Raw genomic sequence first — 24244 nt, 5'->3', positions numbered from 1 at the left:
TGTTGGTCTTAATTACTAGGTTACATATCTTCAAAAGGATCTCACTGTGATATGACACTGAAACAGAAAGACAGGTACAAAAGAGTAGAATGACAGGATAAAAATCTGTGTCCTTCAGTTTAAAGAGTTCTTTCTATAAGAATAAAATGAAAATTCTAAATGAAAAAGAAAACATCGTGTCATAGTTTCATCGACAGCATTTTTTCTTTCTTGATGTATAAAATGTTTCTCTTAAAAATAATGAAGCCTTAAATTTGATGAAACACATTTGATTGTCGAGTCCTGAGATTCTGAGTTAAATATCTCTTGGCTTTCCTTTCTCCAGGGGTACCACTCCAGATCTCTATCTCTTGCCTAAAATACTGCAGTAATCAACTGTTTTGCCTGTCTCTAGTCTTTTTTTTTAACCTAGCCACACTGTCCAAGTTACTGTTTTGCATTGTAAATCTGATTGTCACTATCCTGTTTAAAATCTTTCAGTGACCTCCCATTGCCTTGGAGATAATTTCCCCTTGCCTTTGAAGTAAATGCCAATTTCTTAACCAGGGTTTCTCAGGACTGGCCATAAACCTAGCTTTCTGGCATTATCTTCTTGTGGCATCCACCCCTCCCCGGCTTTTGCTGCTGTAAGACATACTGTTTTACTCCTTCCTGTTTTGTGATAGGCAGACTCCTACTTTGTCTAGTATGTGCACATCACTACCATCCCTTATCAGATTGCCTGGGGAACCTGTTGGAAGATTGGCTGTCCTCAGTAGGCTATGACTTTGTGAAAGTCATGGCCTGCGTCTCTCTCCTTTTCTGTGTCTCCAGCACTTGGATGAATGCCTGATGCATCGTTAACACAAAGTTAATGTTTGTTGAAGGGATGCATTTTGAATAACTATATTATAATAAAAGGTTCTGATAATGAAAAGTACAAATTCTAAAAAATATTCACATGAAATACAAATTTGATTTCATATGGGTAGAATGAGTTGGACCTTGAAGCATAAAGAGAAAGTAGTCAGACATTAATGGGGAAACAGTTTGTCCAGAGGGTGATCAGATTGGGGCGTGAAACAAGAATGTATCAGACCAGTTTAATTCCAGCTTTAGAGTCTGGATCAAGGTAGATCACTCTGAAAAGGGAAAGTGAAAACTGAACACGTGTTGTAGAGGGTCTTTAGTATCAGGTGAGGTTTATGCCACTTGGGTAGATGGTCGGGAGCTAATCAGGAATTTTGCCTTCATGAATGAGGGGTGTTGCTCTGATGGCTCAGAAGCTTCTCAAGGGTGGTATCTTGTTTTTGTATCCTGAGGGATTGCCGTAGTGCCTGCCTACATTTAGGTCTTTGTTTAGGTCCACTGGTGTATTTTTGTGTTTCGGAGTATTTTAAAGTTTTCGTTTTGTGTTGTAGTCTTTAGCATTATGAAGTTTCCTTTGTCGTCTTTAGTGATTTTTGCTCTGTATTCTACCTAGTATGATACCAAGATTGAGACCCCTATTTTGTTTTTATCTGTATTTTGTTTTTTAGTATACTTCTGCCCATCCTTTTATTTTTAATCTGTCTGACTCACTTTTGAGATGGATTTTGCTTTATTAGCCAATCTGAAAGTCATTTTTTAATAGGTGAGTTATGCGCACTTATATTTACTGATAAATGTGCCGCATCTGGGCCTGTTTCTGTCACGTGGCTTTCAGATGTCTGCTGTGTGTGTCCAAACCTTTTCGCTCCAGGCTCTGTGTTCTTCTGCCCCTCCTCCCTTTTTTCCTTGTTGGTATTTTGGAAGGTCTGGTTTCCATCCTAGTTGTTACCTGTAATCAAGATATTTCTCTCAGCCCTTCTTCAGACACTGCCTTTGTTTTCACCACAGCAACTCTAAAACTGTCTTTCCTTCTCCTCTGTCATTTGATGTTAGTGACAAGTGTTATCTTAATGTTAGTGTCTATGGTGTTAAGTATATTTAGGTTTATACTAATTGATTTGTGAGCCTAAAGTTGTATCCCTTTACTCCCAGTTAATATTTAAGAAGTTTGAGAATTTAGTTTCATCTGTTTTGTGTATGTGGGTTTTTTTTACATGTTATTTTTATGTTCCTAAAGCTTATAACATTTACATAACTCATCAGCTTCAACCTCATTTTTAAAAATGGACTTTATTTTTTAGAGCGGTTTTAGGTTCATGGCAAAATTGAGAGTAACGTACAGAGAGTTCCCATGTATCCCTGTCCCCACATATGCACACAGTCTCCCCTACTGTCAACATCTGGCACCAGAGTGGGACATTTGTTACAGTCGATGAACCTACATTGACGCATCATTATCCCTCCAAATCCAGAGTTTACATTAGAGTTCACTCTTGGTGTGTGTATTCCATAGGTTTGGACAACTCTATAATGACACATATCCATCATTATAGTATCATACAGAATAGTGTCACTGCCCTGAAAATCCTCTGTGCTCTGCCAGTTCGTCCCTCCTTATCCCCCAAGCCCTGGCAACCACTGACCCTTTTACCGTCTCCACAGCTTTCTCTTTTCCAAAATGTCATGTAGTTGGACTCATGCAGTATGCAGCCTTTTCAGGTTGGCTTCTTTCACTTAGTCGTATGCATTTGTTTTCCTCCATGTCTTTTCAGGGCTTGAGAGCTCATTTCCTTTTAGCGCCAAGCAACGTTCCGTTGTCTGGATGTGCCAGAGTTTCTTTACCCATTCACCTACTGAAGGGCACTTCGGTTGCTTCCAAGTTTTGGCAATTATGAATGTATAAACCTGTGTGTGTGAGTTTTTGTGTAGACGTAAGTTTCAACTCCTTTGGGTAAATACCAAGGAGTGAGCTTGCTGATCACGTGGTAAGAGTATGTTTAGTTTCATAAAAACTGCCAAATTGTTTTCCAAAGTGGTTGTTCCATTTTACATTCCACCAGCAATGACTGAGAGTTCCTGTTGCTCCCCATCCTTGTCAGCATTTGGTGCTGTCGGTGCTCTGGATTTTGGCCATTCTCATAGGTGTGGTGGTGTCTCATTGTTGCTTTAACTTGCAGTTCCCTGATGACGTATAAAATGGAGCATCTTTTCGTGTGCTTCTTTGCCATCTGTATCTTCTTTGGTGAGGTGTCTGTTCAGGTCTTTTGCCCATTTTTTAATCAGGTTGTTCATTTTCTTATTGTTGAAGTTTTAAGAGTTCTTTGAATATTTTGGGTAACAGTCCTATATCAGGTGTGTCTTTTGCAAATATTTTTTCCCATCTGCGGCTTGTCTTTTCATTGTTCTGACGTTCCCATCTTTTGGTTGTAATTCTACAGTTAAATTATTTGCTTCTCACCCTAGTCCTTAATGTTAAACCTCCAGTTTTTATCTTGATTATGTGAAACCCATTCTCTCCTTGATCACTCAGGCGGGCTCTGAGGAGGTGTTCTCTAGAGGTTTACAGGTTTATAACTCTTTGCCTCTGGTCTCACACTGAAGGATACTCTGGCTGGATGTAAAATCCTCAGCTCACGTTTTTTTCCCATGAGTATCTTAAAAACGTGCCTCTGTTGTTTTCCAGTGTAAAACGCTGTTGACATTTTGATACTTGTCTGATTTTCTTTCCCTTATGGTGGCGTGGCTGTGTGTTTAACGTTATTATGATAACTTCACTTGTTTTTTGTTGGTATGTTTTCCGTGTTTAAATGGGTTGGGTTTCCCGGGACTGTTAGGGAGAGGCTCCCTTGAAGGAGTGAGGTAAACTGGGGTAGCTTTCTCAGGTTTACCTTGCAAGGCTTCCCTTCTGTTCTCGTGGTGTGTCGTTGTGGCCACTTCTGTCTCAGAGGTGAGCCTCACCCAAGGAGGTTTTCTCACTTCAGCTCAGTGTCTCCGCGAGCTTCATAGGCTCAGCGTTACATCGTAAGATACTTATTTTTTTATTTTTTTCTGATAGTACTTTCTCTGGTCTGTTTCCTTTGGAACCCTGCCGTGCTTGCCTCCTTTGACATCTGAACCTTCTCTCTCTGTCTCCGTTATTCCCGTCCTGCACTTTAGTTTCAGAACCCAGGAGTTTTTCCCTAGGGGGCTCTGTCCTGGCAGGTTCTCTGCTGGGTGCCGTATGCCTCCCGGTCGTTGGAGCCTCACAGCACCGTCGGCTCCTCAGGACTGCGCTCACTGCTCTTCGGAGCCCGGGAAGCCTTTCCCTTTGTCTCCGTTTCTTCTCAGATTCGTCCTCCCAGTTTCCACCAAGGGTCGAGTCCTCTCCTTTGAGGTGTGTGTCATGATTTTGGGGTTCTGTAGGGTACCTCTGCAGTCCCTTCCGCTTCTTGCAGTGTTGGCAGTGTAGCCACGTCCCCCATAGTCTAAGATTTGTGGGGATTCTTTCACCTGATTTTGTAGAAGACATAGTTGTTGGGTTCTTCTGACATCCCAGTTGGTATATTTGGTTTCCAAGAGTTGTCCTTGAAGGATTCAAAAACTATGCTGCCACCACAATTACAACACAACTAACCCGTTATTTTATTAGTGTAATTATGACCAGTATGTAATTATGACCAGAGAGAGCTTGGATTTTTTTATCTCTAAGTTTAGCAGATTAATTTAGGGCTACATATAAAATTGTATATTTTTAACATCTTCATAAAGGACTTTTTTAACATCTGTTTGTGGCCTGTTGAAGAGTCATGTATAAATTTGGATGTGATTTTCATTGTTAACCTTCTCCTTGATTTTAAATGCGAATATGTATTATTTGCCTCTGGTTGCAGTGTTAAATAGGTATGGTCTCCTAAGGGAAATTTTAGACTAATGCAGTTTGGTACATAAAGTTATCTACAAGTAAACACTTTTTAAAGGAAATGTGGAAAAAAGCCACTGAACTTTTATCCAAATGAATAAATGTAATTGAAGAAATTCCTTGCTTGATGGAAATAAATATGTTCAGAGAAAAGTTAAGGGAAAAAAGAATGAAGTCATTTAATTGTTTATTTTCACATGTAATATAATCGTATTTAATTTTTGGATGTTTTATGAAAGAAACATGAAAATTGAATATGTGATATATAATTCTATTTGTAATTTTAGATTTGCCTGAGGGTTTTCCACACGGCAGGTGCCAACTAAACATTTTCAATGTGAACGTTGTAGGAGGGGACAGAGTTAATATTTTGTAATTTTACTAGTAAAGAGTATAGAGTCTGCTGAATCTAACTTCGAACTATGGAAATCCAAAATAAAATGATCGATTTCTCACAGGAGCTGAAGTTAAAGGATGAAGAGTGTGAGAGGCTTTCTAAAGTGCGAGACCAACTGGGCCAGGAGCTGGAGGAGCTCACAGCCAGTCTCTTTGAGGTTGGTGCCTTCGCGTCTCAGCCGAGAGCAATGTCTTGCTTTTTGTGTATTGACAGAACTACCTTCTGAGGGAATCTTGAAAAAGATATGTTTCTCTTCATGCATATTTATAAATTCTCTAAGAAAAAGTAAAATCTTTAATAAATGTAGAGTCTGCAACTTAGAATGATGTAAAAGGGAAAGAACACTATGGGCACCAGTGTCAGGTGGTTTAAGAATGCATATGTGGAAAGAAGAGAGGTGAATTTTAATTCCACTTTTACCAAGTATTTAGGGGCTGCTTTAGAATAACTTTATGTGACCCCACAGCAAAGATGGCGAACTACGAAAATGTAGTTATCTGGTGTGGGAGGATCTGAGGAGTCTTAGAAGGCACATCTTGTTAGAAGTCACTCCTCTTTATCTCCAGCCTGCCACCAGGACCACGATTTCCACCCACCCCAGCAGTGATTCTCAACGGGGTGCCGTTGGCATCGCAGGCCGCTTACCATCGTGGCATTTTAGTCAGGGTCCTCCAAGAAACAGAACCAATAGGATGTGTGTGTGCATATATCCACATACATGTGCGTATATTCAGAGAGAAACTTAGATAAAGAATTGGCTCATGCGAATATAGAGGCTGGCAAGTCTGAAGATTTTCAGAGTGAGTTGGCCAGCTGGAGACCCAGAAGAGCCAATGGTGTAGTCCAGACCAGTCCAAAGGCCTGAGGACCCGGAGAGCTGACGGTGCAGTTCTGGTCCTGAGGATGACAGCCTCCAGACCCGGAAGAGCTGATGTTCAAGTCTGAAGGCAGGAAGAGTTCTCTCTGACTCTGGGGGCATCAGCCTTTTTGTTCTGTTCAGGCCTTTAACTAATTGAGTGAGGCCCACCCACATTATAGAGGGCAATCTGCTTTACTCAGTTTACCAATTTAAATGTTAGTCTCTTTCAGAAACACCCTCACAGAATCACCTAGAATAATGTTTGACCAAATATCTGGGCACCCCATGGCTCAGTCAAGTTGACACACGAAATTAACCGTCACACTTAGCTTTGCCCAAAAAATGCTAGTAATACTCCCTGATCATTTTGACAGCTTACAAATATCCCTGGGAGGTGGGGAAGAGGATAGTACTTCCTTGGTTAAGAAACACTGCCGTGGAGCACCTCCTGTAGGTTAAGAGCTTTATCCTTCAGGAGTTCCTTATCAAAAATGTTGATGTGTTACTGGAATGATTAATGTCATCATCACTCACCAGTGTTTTCTTTTTTTCCCTAAAATTTGTTCTTAAAACTTTTAATGTAATAAGATTTTAGGGGAAAAATTCCTTTACCTTTTGTTATTTGTATTTATACAGCATCTTTTTCAGTTTTAGGTATGCATATTTGCTTACATAGTGGTAATCCTAATATATTTTGTACATTTTTTTTCAAATAACATCTTTTCATGTTACGACAGTCAACATAATGATAGTCAGACTCTCAAGTGCATATTCCACAACTTTTATCATTACAAGTAACATTGCAGTGTGTATCTTCAGACGTGGGCCCTCTGTGCCCTCTGCTCACACCCCTTTGCCCTCTCTTCTTTTGGGGGGTCATTTCTTTCATGAACATTTTAAAACTAATTTATTTTTTGTTTAGTTAGCTAGTCATCAGAGATGAGAGGAAGGTAAATTTAAGGATGGAAGAGTGAGACTTGAAGATCTGGGACAGGAACTGTGTGACACTACGTTTCTATATGCAGAAGGGGTATTCAGAAACGTAAGACTTTTTCTTCCAATATTGTGGGACCGGGAGAAAATTTTACAATGATGTGTGGATACTGGATATGGAAGCAAACATGTTACGCTGTGTGTGTTAATTGGGTTTCCTGCCTCCTGCCTGGAGTTTAGCCCTGCTGCTTTCTATGCTCTGTACTTAGGCGTGGATGTTCCGTCAGGGGAGGTGGAAGGAAGACAGACAGGAAGGAGCTTTTCCCTCTCTACAGCAGGGGAAGGACCGGAAATAATGGAAGAGGAGATCTAAGAATCATAGTTTTGGAGTCCCTAACCTATCCGTAACCCAATATAGCTAATAGCCTTGACACTGTGTATTCTTGCTGGAAAAGAAGTTACATTGATTAAACATGATTTCAGCAATGAAGAAAGTAGTATTCAAACTAATGAATTTGTGAGTTTTGAAGAAAAGTGCTAAAAGTTTTTCTGTGGTCTTAATTGTGCCTTCATGATCTCAGTTATACCATTGTCTTATGAAAAGATTTTTTTGCTTGCGTTTCATGTATATATATGTATGTATAGTTTTAAGAATTAAAGATTATTCTGAATAAACTCAGTTTGCACAGTTTTGGTAAACTTAACATGTAAATTCAAATTAGTTTATTATCTATGATGAATAGTCTTGACTATAATTATACTTTGTATGTAGCAAAGTTGAGTCTTAAAAATATCAAATACAGAAACTCTAAAGTTTTACATATATATTTTTTCCTCCTAGTATCTAAGATTTTGAGATAATATAAAATGAAATCAGTTGAAAGGATGCTTCATAAAGTAGTCTACATTTAATGTGGAAAAAAAAGATAGCTAGTCTTGAGATGTTTTTTACATTTTGTCAGCCGGTTTTAGTAAATTTCAAAGATATGCCCAGTTTTCTCTCCATGATGCTGTGAGGCATATAGGTGCAGATTATCATCACTTATATGTGAAGGAAATGAGGCATAAAAGGCTAAGGAGGAGTGCTGGGGCTCAAATTCAGGACCCTTACCCTTGCTTTAAGTACTGTGAAAATCGTCAGTCGCACTTCCCTTCGTCTCAGGCCACAGAAAAGGAGTCATGGTCGAGGCCCCTCCCCTCTCTCCGACATTCGAGCTGTCAGTGAAGTCTGCTGACACTACCTCCACATGGTGAGGCAGATCCGTCTCCTTTCTGTTTTTTGTTTTTGTTAGGAAGATCAGCCGTGAGCTACCATCCATGCCAATCCTCCTCTTTTTGCTGAGGAAGACTGGCCCTGAGCTAACATCTATTGCCAATCCTCCTCCTTTTTTTCCCTTTTTCTCCCCAAAGCCCCAGTAGATAGTTGTACGTCATAGTTGCACATCCGTCTAGTTGCTGCATGTGGGACGCTGCCTCAGCATGGCCAGACAGGCGGCCCGTCGGTGCGCACCCGGGATCCGAACCCAGGCCGCCAGTAGTGGAGCGTTCGCACTTATCCACTAAGCCACAGGGCCGGCCCCTTCTTTCTGTTTTGATAATCGCTAACACCATCTTCCAGGCAACCTGGATTTCTTAGCTGGACCTGTAGATGCCAGACTTCCTGATTGTGTATCCAGCCTGTAAGAGAAACGTTAGAGCATATACCTTCATTGTGATGAAGAGACCTCATGTTTATTGAGATGGGCACTGTTCTCAGAGCATTTATACTTCCTTATAAATTATATATGTATACAAGCCTACATAATGACGTGTTACTTAAGTTATAAAACAAGAGTTTTAGAAAAAGAACGAGACAATAATAAAAATGCTTAAAATTTTTAATAATAGTACAAAAATATTTTATTCTCACTAAAACATATCGTATGTCTGTGTATTTACTTATTTAGTGAGAGGAAAGTGATTGAATATGTTGCCTTGTTTTTGAACATCTTGTTTTAACAATTGATGATTCTAATGAAGGTCTGGTCTAAGTTTCAGTTTTTAAATTAGATGTAATGCTGCTCATAATGCACAGATATATTGATCCAAATGGAAGAAGTACATCTTTCCCTGTGTTAAATCATTATACTAAATTTTCAGGTCCATAGCCATTTATGTGAAGATTTTTCCAGAAAATTCTCTAGTGAATTTCTGACTTCTCTAATACCAACAAATTATCTTTGCAAATTAATCAGAAGATGTTAAATTTAAACATTATCTTAAACAAAGAGAAAAAATACCTTCTTCATTTGAATTACTGCTAACCAGATAGGAAAAAAATTCTGTTTTCAAAGCTAGTAAGTGTGTAGTTATGAATGTTTGTATAGATCAGAAGTCTGCAAACTGCATCCTGCAGGACAAGACTAGCCTGTGTCCACTTTTGTACAGCCCTGTGAGCTAAGATCAGTTTTTACATTTTAAATGGTTGGGGAAAGAAATCAAAAGAAGACTGTTTTGTGACGTAAGAAAGCTAGATGAAATTTGGATTTCAGTGCCCGTGCACTGTATTGAAATGGCCACGCTCTCTCGTGTGTAGTGTCTGTGTCTGCTCTTGCCACAGCAGAGCCGAGCACTCGCAGCAGAGATGCACGCTCGCAGAGCCCACCGCCCGCTCTGTGGCCCTCTGTGGAAAGTTTGCCGGCTCCGGGTACAGATGACGCTTCTGTCACTTTCAGCTTCAGAATGACAGACTGATAGAACCATTTTCTAACTTCTTTTGAATCTATCTTTTGATGTCTTTTGTCAGTTTGTGAAATCCTGTGCGTGATCTTCTTAGATGCTGCTTCTGCCTCCTGGCTCTTGTTTCCTCTTGGGCTCCAGTTACGTGATGTTATACCTTCTCACTGTCCTTCCATCTCCAGGGGAAGGGTCACCCCAGGTTCCAGCCCGCTTTTCTGGGTTTACTTCTCCTCCTGATCTTGGAGCCTACTTCTTCACTGTTTCGTTAGCTCTGTAATACCGTCACTTAAAAACAATGTTGTGCAGCTCTTCTAATTGTTCTTCATGGGCGCTTTGGTCCAGGTTGCATAGTGCACTGTTAGTGAAAACGGAGTCCATTTCTGAACGTGTAAACAAGAATCTTTTCATAGCGTGAGTTACTTTTGCATTTATAGTTAAAATGTCACTTATCCTGAAGGGTCAGATTAGATATGTTTATTATTTTGAAAATATCTGCCAAATAGTGGTCTGTTGACAGCCTCTAGTCATCACAGAAAAATTCAGCAAATCTGAAACATTTGTTATTTTTAAAAGAAAACTGCTTACCTCACTATTAAATTTGACATCTCGTAAGGACTTTGATACAAGATAACCAGCATAATTGTGCATGTAAGATCTTCACGGTTAATCTCATCTCATCTCACTGTAGAGCGTTGGTAGTAAAGCTTCTCTTATTTAAACTCACGTGACCTGTAAATTCACATTCCTGGGCACACGCAAACTGCAATTCATCACAGTAGGTGAAAGCAGATGAACCCATGGCGGCGCCATGTGAGCCCAGCGTGGAGCTTCCGCTCTCCCACTGCGTGTCCACAGACCTTTCCTTACGTACCTTTGAAGCTGGTTTCCTCCCTCCCTGCCTTCTTCCTTCCCTTCCTTCCCAAACACCGTAAACTGAAGTTCTGAAATATATGTTCTTCCGTCCCAGGGATTATCTCGAGCTCTCTACTGTTCCAGTCCGTCCTTACTCCTTTGTAGGGATTATTCCATACAGTAGAGTAATCTTTTTAAAATGTAAGATCCTGTCACTCTCTTCCTTAAAAAACCCTAAGGCTTCATATTGCACTTAGAATAAAATCCAGAATTCTTATTCAGGTACCTTATTTGATGATTAGAGTGGAAGTTCCCTAAGAGCAGGGACTGTGTCGCTTTCGCAGTGTATCAGCGACTTGGAAGGAGATGTCACGAGTGAGTGAGTGATGAAAAAGGAATTCAATACCTAGAGTTTCATACTTGTGGTGCTAAAAAGTTAAGACTTTATTAAAGGGTAACCTCTGATGTGCCTTTTTAGATTTTTCTGCGCAAAATTGTCACTTAGTATCATTTTGTGAATGTCTTCATTGGAAGCTCCAAGGCCTCTAGCTGTCGTTCCTGTAAATGGCAACATTGACGTGTTAATATTTTCACTTGTCCCTTCTGTCTTTGCTATGACTAATAATATGAATAGATATATTGTGACCAAGTTACAGTAACCTAACTACAAAGGAGTTGGATTTGACGTGTGGGCCGTATATTTTCCTTCGTCACATTCACAGTCTTGACACAGCGTTGATCAGACTGCTGGATCCGCCTGGCTGCCTCAGGGTGTGAGGACCAAAGGGAGCTGCCAGTCCTGTTCCTGCTGTGTCTGATGACAGCTGCGGTTGCAGTGGTTGACACTGAATACTTATTTTCAGGCTCAATTTTGGTAGTGTATCTTTGTTTCGGTTATAGACACTTGGTGAAAGGGAAAACAAATGCTAAGTACTTTGTTTCCAAAATTTGAGATTTTACCTTTTCCAGGAAGCTCACAAGATGGTGAGAGAAGCAAACGTCAAGCAAGCAACAGCAGAAAAACAGCTGAGAGAAGCACAGGGAAAAGTAAGTTTTTGCTGCTTTAATAGTATAAAATTTAAAGAAGTTTGTGGTTACTGCTATAAAGATACTTTCACGTTGATTGGATTTGTTCCCATTGTAGAAATAGTGCTTATTTTAGAAGATCTAGAAACTATTAAAGAAGAAGATAGCTGCCATGTAGATAGTTAGTAGTGACCTTGTAGGGTCTGTTTGTATCAGAACCGAAGGACTCAAAGCCTTTTGTGAATCACATGCATTATCAAAAGGATTATATAATCACATTTTAAAGTTAATAACATTTATTATCTTAATTCCCTGAAAAAAGTTACCAAAATGTTATTAGATTTGACTATTTTAGGAATGAACTACAACTAACCATAAGCTTGTTATATTGTGAAGATTTTGAAAATTCACATAAATTAAATTTTAGACATTATGATAATTTAAAAAATTTCTTTGACATTGTGAATAACAGCTGAATCCAGACCATATGGAAACATCAAAAAACTCAGTTTTAATTTCCTTCTGTTACTCCACAGGAAATACAAATTAAACTTGTATTTCATTTTTGAAAGGAAAGTGTTTCAACCAAATTGCTAATGTTTAGCCGCGTCTGTCGTAAGCACAGTGAGTGTGCGCGGCGTGTTGATTTCTTTTCCAGATCGATGTACTTCAGGCTGAAGTGGCTGCCTTGAAGACACTCGTGTTGTCCAGCTCGCCCACGTCGCCCACGCAGGAGCCTCTGCCCGGCGGAAAGACGCCCTTTAAAAAGGGGCACGTGAGAAACAAAAGCACGAGCAGCGCCATGGGCTCCAGCCACCAGGACCTCAGCGTGGTGCAGCCCATCGTGAAGGACTGCAGAGAGGTAACTCTGCCTCGCCACCTGGCGCCACCCACACTCACGCATTCTCACCTCCGAGGGTCCCTTAGGGGTTGGCCAGCAACATTGTGAGTACTAAATGTACAATATTAGTGTGGGGGAGGCTTCATCCAGGGCTGGCTGCTTCTGGGACTCTTCAGTTCCGTTCTCTGCCTGCCTGACCTTGGGGAACCTGCCGCTTCGCTGTTCCCTTCAGGGAGCAAGCTGTCACGTCGTATTAAGGAGAGTGGGTGCTCTAACAATACGGATATAAGAACTATGTGAAAATAAGGTGATTTTCTTAGAGAACAGTGTGTTGCTTTTGCTTAAATTCTGAGAGAAGTAGAATTTTGTATCACTAAGGGAGTCCTAGAGTTAATTCAGATAATTAAGCAATGAAAATAGAATAATGGTGTCCTTATCATTTTAAAAGATATGTTATAAAGGTAACTGATCTAAAGTGGAACTATTTTGAGCTGTTTTGAGTAAGAATTGTATTATTGTAAATTATTGTTTTACTTAATCATTGCCTGTGATGAGAACACATTCCCAAGGGGATTGATCGATAATTTATGGAGTGGCCCTCCCCTGTTTTGTCTTAGAAGCTGTATTTTATGTTGTCTGTTGAATTCAAGTCCATCACTGACTTTGAAGAAGCTGTGTGTGCTTATTCAGTTAAACTTTTGCATGGAAGCTAGGAGTTTATTAAACTGAATAACCAAGGTTGTTACCTATTTTAACTGAATTGCATTTTGTTTAGTTATTATAAAAAGATGCTAGTGAGACAGAGTTTAATACTTGGTCAAATCTGAATGTGACAAAATCTAAAATTCACACTGGTTCCTGTTAAATATTTAAGAAACTTTTTTTAATCATAACTTTAATTCTAATTTCTCTGAATTTAAATAGCATTTTTAGTTGCTTGGCACAACTTGTATTTTTGCTGCAGTTTCTCTGTGTGTGTAATTATGTACCTTTTTTCTGTTGTTTACACTAACAAAATTTAAATTTTTTTCGTATGGATCCTTTCAAAGTTTTGTTTTTAATTTATGAAATCACTTAAAATATGAACAGGCAGCATATAACTTCAAATAACTTTTTGCTTTCCAGATCTGTCCTATATTCTAATGTTTTGTGAAAAACTTGTCAAAAAGTTTTATTAGACAAAGGAAACACACAAATTTGACCTGTGTAAGTCTTAGAAAAAGATAGAACAATCTGAAAGAAAATGAAACACGTCCGTGTTTCTGTAGACAGTGTGATGGGGCAATGTCGTGACATTGGCAACATTGGAAACACGTGCATGCGCCCGTGCGTTGTGCAGGCTGTGAGATCAGTCACCAGGATGTGAATTTGGACTTTTCCTTGTTTCTTGCTCTGTGGCCTTGGGCAAGTTACTTTCCCCCTACTTTCTCTTTCTGAGCCCTGGTTTCCCTATCTATAAAAATGACCATCTTTTGCAGCCATGAGGATTAAATGTTTATGATGTGCTCATCGTAGTTCTGTCAGAGTCAGTTCTTAAAAAATAGTTTAAATTACTGCCTTTAAGCTAGAATCTTTCCTTAGAACACCACTTATCTGCTCTGGAGTTTATGTCCATTAAAGAGTAAATTTTACAAAGAAAAGGAATTTGAAAATGTATGTACAAAGTATCTGCTAATGCTTTTATCCTTTTGCCTTTAGCTTTGACTCAGGGAATTGGTGGGTTCTCACTGAGATTGCCTTTGTACACCTTAGGCAAAGGTCAGTGGGAAGGTTGGGCACACTCGGCCTTTGTGACTCTCGGTAGCCTCCCTGACATGCCACGGGGCTGAGCTAGAGGCACAGCTGTGGTTGGTGCTCGGTGCTTCCGGACAAGAGTGCTTAGCACTGCAGGAGGGTGAGGGCCGGTGCTCGGGGTGGGTGGCCGGGTAGGGGCACCTTCTTGTGTTGATGGTGGTGTTCAGCGGGGGCAGAGGGAGTCCCTCGTAGGGAAGAGTACTTGAGGAAAGTTATTACAAGGGGGAGTGGAGAGGGACCCTGGAAGAGTGAAGAGGACGGCAGTGCCGGCCTGGCTTGTGGTTGACGATTCCGAGGGCAGTTGCTGGATGTCCATGTGGCCACACACGTCTAAATAAATGGTATCTTTTAAGCTGGCCAGTTGAGGAGGCTGTCGGTGTGCTGCTTTTAGTCATGCTGCTTATGCAGTGAACACTTTGGAAATTCTTTTGGAAGTGGCTTCAGAACAATAGTGTCATTTTTGACCCCAAACTAGGTTTCACAATTTAGTCAGGCTCAGTTTATTCAGATACTTTATTTGATTAACGTGGGTCCGGATTACTTTTTGATTATTTTCAGAAAAGACTTGTCATCATTGTATATTCACAGCAGTGTGCACGTGTTGTAAGAGGAGCTCCAAAGTTTGGTTTTGGGGATGGGACAGTGGTAGCCTCCTTGCACACGTGGTGGATACATTGAAAAGGGCCAGCTACTCATTCAGGAGTTTGGATTTTAAAAGGAAAAGTTGCTCCCCATGTATTACAACTAATCAAGAACGATTCAATTCATTATTTTAAATGCAGAGTATTTCTTTTTCAGTCGTGTTTAATTAGGTTTTGGTTTTATAAAGTGATTTTATGTTTGTACTTTTTAAAAAGTGATTTGTGTTTTCTTTTGATTTGTTTGTCAGGCTGACTTGTCTCTGTATAATGAATTCAGATCTTGGAAGGACGAGCCCACAATGGACAGAACATGTCCTTTCCTAGACAAAATCTACCAGGAAGATGTCTTTCCATGTTTAACATTCTCAAAAAGTGAGGTAATTTTTAAAAAATTTTAATAGGAATGCATTAGAGTTGTTCCTGTACCTTTTAATAAATCATGTTATGTATTTTGATATCTCCTACATAAATAAGTCATTATAAAATGTTGTGTTCTACCGTTTTCTCCACTCCACATTGGGAGCATCATAATTTCGTCTTAATTTCCTTCTTTGAGCAGAGGGTCGTTCATACTGCGGTGTGTGTTGTGCTGAGTGAAATATTAAATATGTGCTGGGTGGGGCTTGGTCTTGATTCTCAGCTCGAGGGTCAGCGTCCGGGAGGTTCTGGATGCTCTGAGGTGTTGGCTGGGTTCAACCATGCGTGGTAAAAATCATATTTAGTTTCTTCATCTTTAAAACTAGAAAAAATGCCTTACTTGCCTGTGTCACAGGGTTAAGAGGATAAAATGAAGTGAATTACGTAGATGCATTTGGGTAGTGCCTTATATTTTTTAAAAGTTTTTTTAAGGTCATAATTTTAATTTGTTCTTACGTCTGGAAGGTTTGTCTACAAGTATCCTGTCATTCAACATTTAGGATATTTAACCTGCGAGTCTTACGTTGAGTCCTCAGAGGATTTGGTCGTAACCTAGCTCGTGGGGAGGATTAGGGTGAGCAGTGGGCACTTGGGGTGTGGACGTGTGTTCACCGCGGCTCCGCCCGGTTCAGGCCATTCGGAACCGGTCGTCCCGCCAGACTGAAGTAGTGTACTTCATCTTCATCTTCTCATCTGTTGTTTATTGTTGCTTCTAGCTCTGTCTGGGCATTTAATATTGGATAATGCAGTTAATTAGTTAATTCTTCTGTAGACTCACTCTTGTGCACATAAATATGAGTTCAGAAAATGTATAGTTATAATTAATATACTTTTGTGTTATGAATGACCAGTATTAGAGACATTGCATGCGTTTAGCAAAGTAAAGCTTTAGGATATTTATCTCTTAGTGGCATTAACAGTGGATGTTAATTGTGGGTAAGGGATAGGCAGAGACTGGAATTAATGCCTCTAATCTTCTTCCAGACAAGGATGAAAGTTATTTAGCTGTAACTGAATTGCCTTTCATAACAATGTTTGAATTATGAAAGAACTCAAACTGAGATTATGTGGTTTCTTTCTTTTTTGTTAGCTAAGGCCAAGCTAGTGGAACTTGGAGAAAGAATAACTTTAAAAATCAGTTTACTGTAGAATACAAATTTGATATTTTTCTGCCAGCCTAGTGTCTAATGCTTTTCATTTTTGTGCAGTTGGCTTCGGCGGTCTTGGAGGCTGTGGAAAACAACACTCTGAGCATTGAGCCGGTGGGCTTACAGCCCGTTCGATTCGTGAAAGCCTCTGCCGTCGAGTGTGGAGGCCCAAAGTGAGTCTTCAGAACCGAGTCTTGTGGAGGAAACTGAGTTTATAAAATTTTGTGTTGTAGTCATTTGTCTTTCTAGTTTTAAATGTGGTTAAATATCTTGTTAGTTTTCTATTTAGAGCCTGTGCAGCCCAGACAGTGTGGGATATAGCATTTCAAATTAGCACCAAAGGAGAGCCCTTTTAATTACAAAAACATACGTATGTGTTAGGGATCCAGGGAGACCAGGTGTAGAAACGTGTTTTTTCTTTAACCACGTGTCGTGACCCACCAGTTGATTATGAATCACGTTAGTGAGTCATAAGCAGACTTTTTGTGTTGCGTACATGTATACAGCTGTGTGTCCTGGGTTTCCTCGGTTCTGCCAGAAACAGTTTGGGGAGACAGAGAATGAGACCAGTTCTTGTCAGGGGTGATTGGTCCTCTCCTCTCATCCTGACATTGTGAAATGTTCTCACTTTGGTGAATAGTCAGTTCTGTCTTCCATATGTGAGAGAGGTTCGGCAATTATAAGCCTTCAGTGATGAGACTCCCACATTTCATAGCAGGACAGGCTTTTTTCCATCCAGTCCTAGGAGGATGAAAAACTGAAACCCACAGTACCTACAACCTTTGGCATGGCTGTTTGAAAAGTGACTTGGAAAGATTTTGAGGAAGTTGCTCAGTTGGCGGTTAAGAAGTAGATCAATATAGGGGACTGGAAAGCCCGAGAGAGCCCGTAGGAGGCAGTAGGGGACAGGCAGGGTCCTCCTGAAGACAGAAGAGGAGAGGGCTGGTTGAGATGAACCAGTAGGTCTGTGTGAAAGCCTGTGAGGAGGTAGGGTCGTTCCTGTTTCCTGTTGGACACATTGCTTTCTCAGCAGGCTCACACAGCGCTGGTATTTGGTGACCATTTGTGGAGGTGACTTAGTCCTGTGTTTGCTCGTGAGCCACACGCCCACCGAGAGTTGTGTCCTGCTTTACACTCCTGTGCCACACCTGTAGCACGTGACCTCTGAATTTTGGAGAAGGGATTGACATTCCTAAATTCTTTGCCTTCAACAAACACCTGAGTATTTTTATCCTGATCATTAAATTAGCAGTTTTCATACTTTGTGTTATATCTTATTTTAAATATAGCATATGGCACTTTTTATTGGAGGATTTTAAATTCGTGCTCGCATTACATATCACACATATTATACATGTGCAAATATCATCAACTGATGACAAATGAGGATATCAGTTAAAGTGGATTTATGTAGTATTTTAGTAAAATGATTATATAGATGAGGTTTAGGGATATCGTGCTTGTGGGAATGGGGCCAGAAGCCAGGGTGTTTGTGGTACATGTTGCGTGGAGAAAATTTAAGGACGATGTTGTCTCCTTTCGTGAGATGTGAATATGGCCCTGGCCCAGGCTCCTGTGGACGAGGTTATGAAGTAATCGTGAAATGAATGGCACAGTGCCGTGGGAGTTTTGAGGAAGACGAGATCAGTCCAGTGGTGGTGGCCACAGGCTGTCCTTGGTGGGCGGGGGAGGTGTGATCTGGGTTTTTGAAGCACAGGTGGAATTTGGATAGGTGAAGGACAGCGCGTGTGACTGAAGTGTGTTCAGAGGACGTGAGTGTGGAGAGGGGAGATATGACAAGTCTTAGGAAAGAAAAGTTAGGAGAAGATTAGATTCGGTGGGAAATGGTGAAAGAGAAGGGGGTTAGAGGTGACTGACTGGAAGAGTGATGTGACATTGTGGAACTGAGTAGGAAGGCTCTGGTTTGGGGGCGATGATGGGTCTAGATTTAGAAATGTTGACATCCCCAAGTGGAAATGACAAGCAAGGATTTGAAGTCCTGGGACTAGAGCTGCTGAGAGGGGTTGGGGGAGGGTAGCATGTAAAAAAACAAAAAAACACAACAACGGAGTTAGAGGTCAGAAGACTCGGCATTGAGTCGTAGGTCCAATGAAAACACTTTGGGTGTGACAGTTATAATGGCTTTAGAAATGAGATAACTTACACACTTTTTGTTAGTGTAACAGCTGACACTTGAAACCACTTCAGCAGAGCCCTTTCAAAATTAGACAGAATTCCAGCCAGAAAGCTCTCCTACCAAGTTTTAGGTTTTACAGTGTGCAGAGAGGAAGGGTGCTGTGTCTAAATGTAGTGACTCCTTCATATAATAGCTAGGGTTCAGTCTTTTTGTAAGGTGGCTTATTCTTTTGTGTTGCTCAGGCCGAGGTGCCACCTTATTAATATGCATAGAAATCAACCAAACACACCGGAAAGTACCCCACCTGGAAGCTGTTGTCCTGCGTGCTATTAGTAACATGTGTTGAGACTTGAACAACCATCGTTAGGTTTTTTCTCAGCTGAGAAGTTGAAGTCCTGACTGAGCTGAGCTGAGCTGCCCTGCAGCTGATTACGCGTGTTGCGTTAGCTCCAGGATGGGACATACTGAGAACATCAGCGTCTCTTTCTAGAACCATGGTTAAGGTTGTGCTGTTAGGCTTATCCTAGGATGTCAGCCCCGAAGGGCAGGGGCCTTGTCTTTGTCAGCACTGTGGCCCAACATCTAGACAGACCCGGGACATGCTTCTCCACCTGTTTTCTTACTGAATGGATATATGCTTTGTCCAGAAGGGAGGGCAAATGCTTCTAATTTAAAAAAACTAAATTTTATCATTATTTTACAGAAAATGTGCTCTCACTGGCCAGAGTAAGTCCTGTAAACACAGAATTAAGTTAGGGGACTCAAGCAGCTATTATTATATTTCTCCTTTTTGCAGATACAGGGTAAGTAGCTTAACTGTGGATTCTGAAAGCTCGCTCTGATATGAGGCGTTGAACTCATATTGATGACATGTTTTCCTTTTGGCCTAGATCGCGTCTGTGTGTAACTTTTTTACGTACATTCGATATATTCAGCAGGGACTCGTGAAACAGCAGGATGGTGAGTGTTCTTTATAAAATATTTACATAAAAGTTTAGAGCATAGTAGTGATGCTCAAATAAAGTTGATTATTGGTACATTTACATTGAATTTCTTTTAAAGTTCTGATAAAATGTGTGGAGAATTTGGGAGCAAATATCTCTTTTAAAACATATTGTATTTAGTCCTTATATTTGCCTCATTTACTCTAATTTTGATTTTTAAGCAGGGTCACTTTTAACTCTTCAGGGGTATGTGATAAACCAGATGGTAAATGTGAGGGGAGAACAAAGCTCGTTGAATTTACTCCTTAAGAAATAAAAGTGAGCAAGCTCTAGGCGTGGCCAGATTTATTCTAATTGGTGGAAACCATGGGGAGCTAACAATAAGTTTTTTTCTGTATTTTCTACTTTGACCTGTGAATTAATGAAGCAGTCATGAGGATAATTCTGAGTGGAATAAAGATTGCTATATTCTAAATCTAAATTACTGTATTCTAAATCAACAGGTGATATACCCAGGAGAGCCAGCCTCATGCAACTGTTTTGATAATTTTCGTATTGTGTGATTACTGATGGTTTTATAGCAAATGTCATAAATACCAGGCACGAGGTGAATGTGGCCTCACAGCCCTGGAGCAGTGTTTCTTGAGGACGCGTGCTTGTTCTGAACCAGAAACCACACGTCCTGGGCTAGGGACAAGTCCTTGCCAATTTCCTGTTTGAAGTTGTGGAAAATTTCCTGTTGATAGTGTTTTTTTAGGCACTGAAAATACTCTTATACTTACAAGCTAGTGGAAGCTGCTGTCTTTCAGTCGTGTAAACCAGTGAGTCTTAAATCTGCGGAAAAAGGAGTCATGCTGATGAAAACTTAATTTAGCATTTCTCAAGCACTGTTATGTTGAAAATGGTCATATTTACCTAGAATCCCATATGATTAGATTTTAGTGCCTGAAAGAATGGGGATGAAACTTGTCTGTAATTAATGTTGAATTTCAAAAGGCCATGTAGCTAAAAGGAGTCTTTAAACTGTACAGTGCTTTCTGTGACTTTAGTAAAACTGAAATCTTTGAATACCTGTCAGTGAGTAATAGGATTTTAGCTGGAGAACAGGTGATTTATGTTAGGTTACATTGTCAAGCATGTTTTTCTCCTTGTTAAAATAAGAAATTTTGTAGGGAAGACTGAAAGATAATTTACTTTATGAAAATAGGGAGAAATTGTCATGAGTGTAGAGCTGGTGATCAAGTGGCGTCTTCTCTGGTTTCTGTCCCTCTTCCACTTCACAGTACTTGATACACATCATATACTGTGTGGGTTTGTAGTAAATAAACAGATTTTAAAATTAGTAATATTTATTATCTGTGCCTTGTGCCAACAAGGATTTAGGGCAGCTGAATCTAAAACAGGTTTCTCAGCCGTGGTGCTGTTGGCACTTTGAACTGGATAATTCTTCGTTGTGGGGGCTTTGTGCATCGTGAGATGCTTCACAGCATCCCTGGGCTCTACTCAGTAGATGCCAGAATGAAAAGTGTGTCCAGATGTTGCCAGATGTACCCTTGGGAACAGAATCTCCCCCGGTTGAGAACCACTGATATAAATCAATCTAATCTGATCAGATGTCAGAGGAAGACCTTTTATTGTCTGACATATAGAGCCAACTTTTCCCTCTTATTGAGGGCTTGTAAAAGTAAAGATAATTAAAATTTACAGGTCATCCTCTACATTTATTTTTAAATTAGAAATCTAATTTGCGCCACACACAAAACCTTTCTCTGTTATTACAAAGAATGTTACTGAGTTCCTGGACTGTCTCTTCTTTTCCTTTTTTTCCTGTTTACTCTCTGTTAGTGTTCATTAAGAGTGAAAGGTGAAGATGTAGCAAACTAGAGCAAGAAGATCTATAAGTTAGATAATAACTCTTGAGTAATTGAACATTGAGTGAAATTACTTATGAAGGCAACAGCATTGCCATTTACCCAGGACACTGAAATGTCTAGCTTCTGTTGGGCTAAAGTGATAATCACTGATGTACCTAACAACACAGTCATGCACCACATAGTAGTGTTTTGGTCAGCAGTGGACCACATATGTGATGGTCGTCCCATAAGATTAGTACCATACAGCCTAGGTGTAGGCTGTACCATCTACGGTTGTGTAAGTACACCCTGTGATGTTCGCACAACAACAAAATCGCCTAACAATGCATTTCTCAGAATGTCTCCCCATTGTTAAGTGATGTCTGACTGTAGTTGTGGCAAAACTGGTGAATATTGCCTGTTTACTGATAAAACTGGGATCCACACAAATACATGAAAAAGTTTGTGTGAAATAGCAATAGAATGTGGAGACATTACATACATCATTAGGAAATGTCCAAGTGGCATTTCAGCTAATCTTAAATTTTCAGTGAAACAGATTAAAAATAAGATGGTATTTTATGATTTATGCATCTCTTTTTTTTGTTTTTATAGTTGATCAGATGTTTTGGGAAGTTATGCAGTTGAGAAAAGAGATGTCATTGGCAAAGCTGGGGTATTTCAAAGAGGAACTCTGATGCTCTGCCTGGGACCATACATGAACCTCCTTGAATATCTGGAAAATGGCTGAATCTTTTTATGGTTACTTGATATTTGTTTCCAAGGAGTGGGCCCAAGACTTTTTCCCTCTTTTGCTAATTACACTAAGAAGTACTGTGATTTCTTTTAAATTGACCTATGCTGTGTTTGCTTATTCTTTAGTTGAGCACACTATAAAGAACTACAGGTAATTACTAGTGATTGTAATTTATAGTTGCAAAAAAAAGCTAAATAAATAAATGAATGTTTGAGTGTGTTTGGCTTTCTCTTCTAGCTCCAACATGGCAAATAGGGTCCAGCTGAGTGTTTGGAATTGTAGTTTTCAACCTGCATAGCATCCTGAGAGAGGCAAGGAAGAAGGCTGAGTGGATGGGGTCAGCTTCCATCCCCACTAGAATGGCTCTCTTGTTGTCTTTTTTATATATTGGGCTTCAAAAACATTTTTATTTAAAACAAGCAAAAAGGAGAAATGAGAAACTGCTTCAATCTCTGCATCTGGAGAAAGCTGCTGTTAATAACTTTTGAAAAATAGCCTTTCAGCTTTCAGATATTTTCTACCTACATATGCATATTTCTGAAAAAAAATGTAGACTTTTTTAACTTAAATATTTTTCTACACATCTTAATCACTTCAAGGTTTTGACTATAGGATGTTAACATTATACTAATTGTGTTTGGAGATGAGGTTGTTTTACATTTTTTTACATCATAATGCTGGGTCAGTGTCCTTGTGCGTACTTCTCTGAACATTGTTGGGTTATTTCCTTCATATAGATGCCTAGAAGTAAAGTTGTTGGGTCAAGCAAGGTATATGAGTGTTTTAAACTATTTGATCTATGTTGCCAAATTGCCCTCTAGAAAAGTTGAACCAATTTATTTTCACAGCAGCAGTGTCTGAGAGGGCTGGTTTTCTGAAGATGGCAGGTTTTCAATCCTGTCTCAAAGGTTTGGTCAACCTTATGTGTAGAAGACTCAGTCACCAGGATCGGTGGGAGTTCATGTACAGTGGACATTTGAGAATGGTGTGGTGTGGTGGAAACTGTCGTTACCATGCCCAGCTCGAGAATCTGAAATGGAACGTGAAAAGAACTTTGAAACTAGAGTTTTATGTCCTGATAGGTAGTTATTCTAATGTGAGGGCTTAATAAAAAATATTCTCAGACTTTCAAAGCTTCAGAAGATTTTCCACACAAAGATGCAAATTAAAAACACTTTTAGAGAAGTACTTAAATAAAAAGAGAAATCTAGGAGATGTTGTGAGAGATTTGGGAAGAAGAATGATCACATACTTAGGGAAAATTTGTTGATCACTTTAAAAGAAAAAAAGGAAGGCTAAAGAAAGTAACAGAAAGTGTATCCACAATAATCTAGAACTAAAGTTCTTTACGATATCAACACAGTGGGAGTGGGAAGAGACTGGAGAGCACAGGATACATTAAAGTTCTTGTCTTGTTAGAGGGGATGGAGAGATATCAATTAAAAGTGAAAACAGGAAAAAAAAATAGTGTGATATGGAATTAAAACAGTAAGATGAGAGAAACTCACCAGTGAAAAGATAGTCAAATTGGATTAAAATTTACAATATTTATATATAAAACATAAGGGCATGGGAAGGGTGAAGTAAAAGACAGGAAAAAAGATACCAGAAAAATACCAAAAGAAAGCCAGTGTGGTTATACTCGTATCAGACAAAACAGACATTAAGACAAAAACATTGTTAGGGATAGAGATGGGTACTACGTATGCAAAAAATTGAGTTCAAGAAAACTTAAGATAAAAAAAAATAGAAATAATTGAAGTTTTAAAATACTAAAGGCTGACTAATGATAAATATTCAAACTCATAAGGATGCAGAGAAAGTAGTGCTTCAAGAGAAATTTTATAGCTTTAAATCCTTATTTATATTTTTTAAATGAGCTCAGGGCCCGATTGGAGGTGTCACAGAAGAACAAGGTACAGGAGGAGGTCGAGTGGAAGTAGAAATCAAGAATGCACTAGAGGATCAGCAAGCTGTTAGCTGACTGAAAAGATGAATGAATAGACAAAAATTTTTGTCAAGTTTATCATGGAGAAAAAGGAAATGCACGAGTAACCCATTTTGGGAATGAAAAGGGTTTGTCACTACAGATACTGCAGATAGTAAGTACACTAATATTAAAAATACTGCAATACATTTGAAAATTTAGGGAAAAGGGAAAAATTCCTAGAAAAATGTTT

General features: G+C 39.6%; 1 protein-coding gene across 1 annotated transcript in view; it reads left to right on the top strand.

Annotated features, from left to right (window-relative positions):
* RAB3IP (RAB3A interacting protein) overlaps window positions 1–22278 on the top strand; it is a 41350-nt gene extending 19072 nt beyond the window's left edge. Inside the window, exons 4-11 of the mRNA XM_087442031.1 lie at window positions 5206–5301; window positions 11476–11553; window positions 12191–12394; window positions 15057–15185; window positions 16434–16546; window positions 19214–19313; window positions 19401–19470; window positions 21923–22278. Coding sequence (XP_087298157.1) covers window positions 5206–5301; window positions 11476–11553; window positions 12191–12394; window positions 15057–15185; window positions 16434–16546; window positions 19214–19313; window positions 19401–19470; window positions 21923–22005 — 873 coding nt within the window. The 3' untranslated portion in view covers window positions 22006–22278. The remainder of the gene's footprint in view (window positions 1–5205; window positions 5302–11475; window positions 11554–12190; window positions 12395–15056; window positions 15186–16433; window positions 16547–19213; window positions 19314–19400; window positions 19471–21922) is intronic.
* Window positions 22279–24244: the final 1966 nt, after the last annotated feature.

The sequence above is a fragment of the Ceratotherium simum genome, chromosome 17 (assembly GCF_057802395.1).
Source record: "Ceratotherium simum simum isolate JZ-2026a chromosome 17, ASM5780239v1, whole genome shotgun sequence".
In the NCBI taxonomy this organism is placed as follows: domain Eukaryota; kingdom Metazoa; phylum Chordata; class Mammalia; order Perissodactyla; family Rhinocerotidae; genus Ceratotherium; species Ceratotherium simum.
The sequence above is the reverse complement of the archived record's forward strand: the minus strand, read 5'-3'. Positions and strand labels throughout refer to the sequence as shown.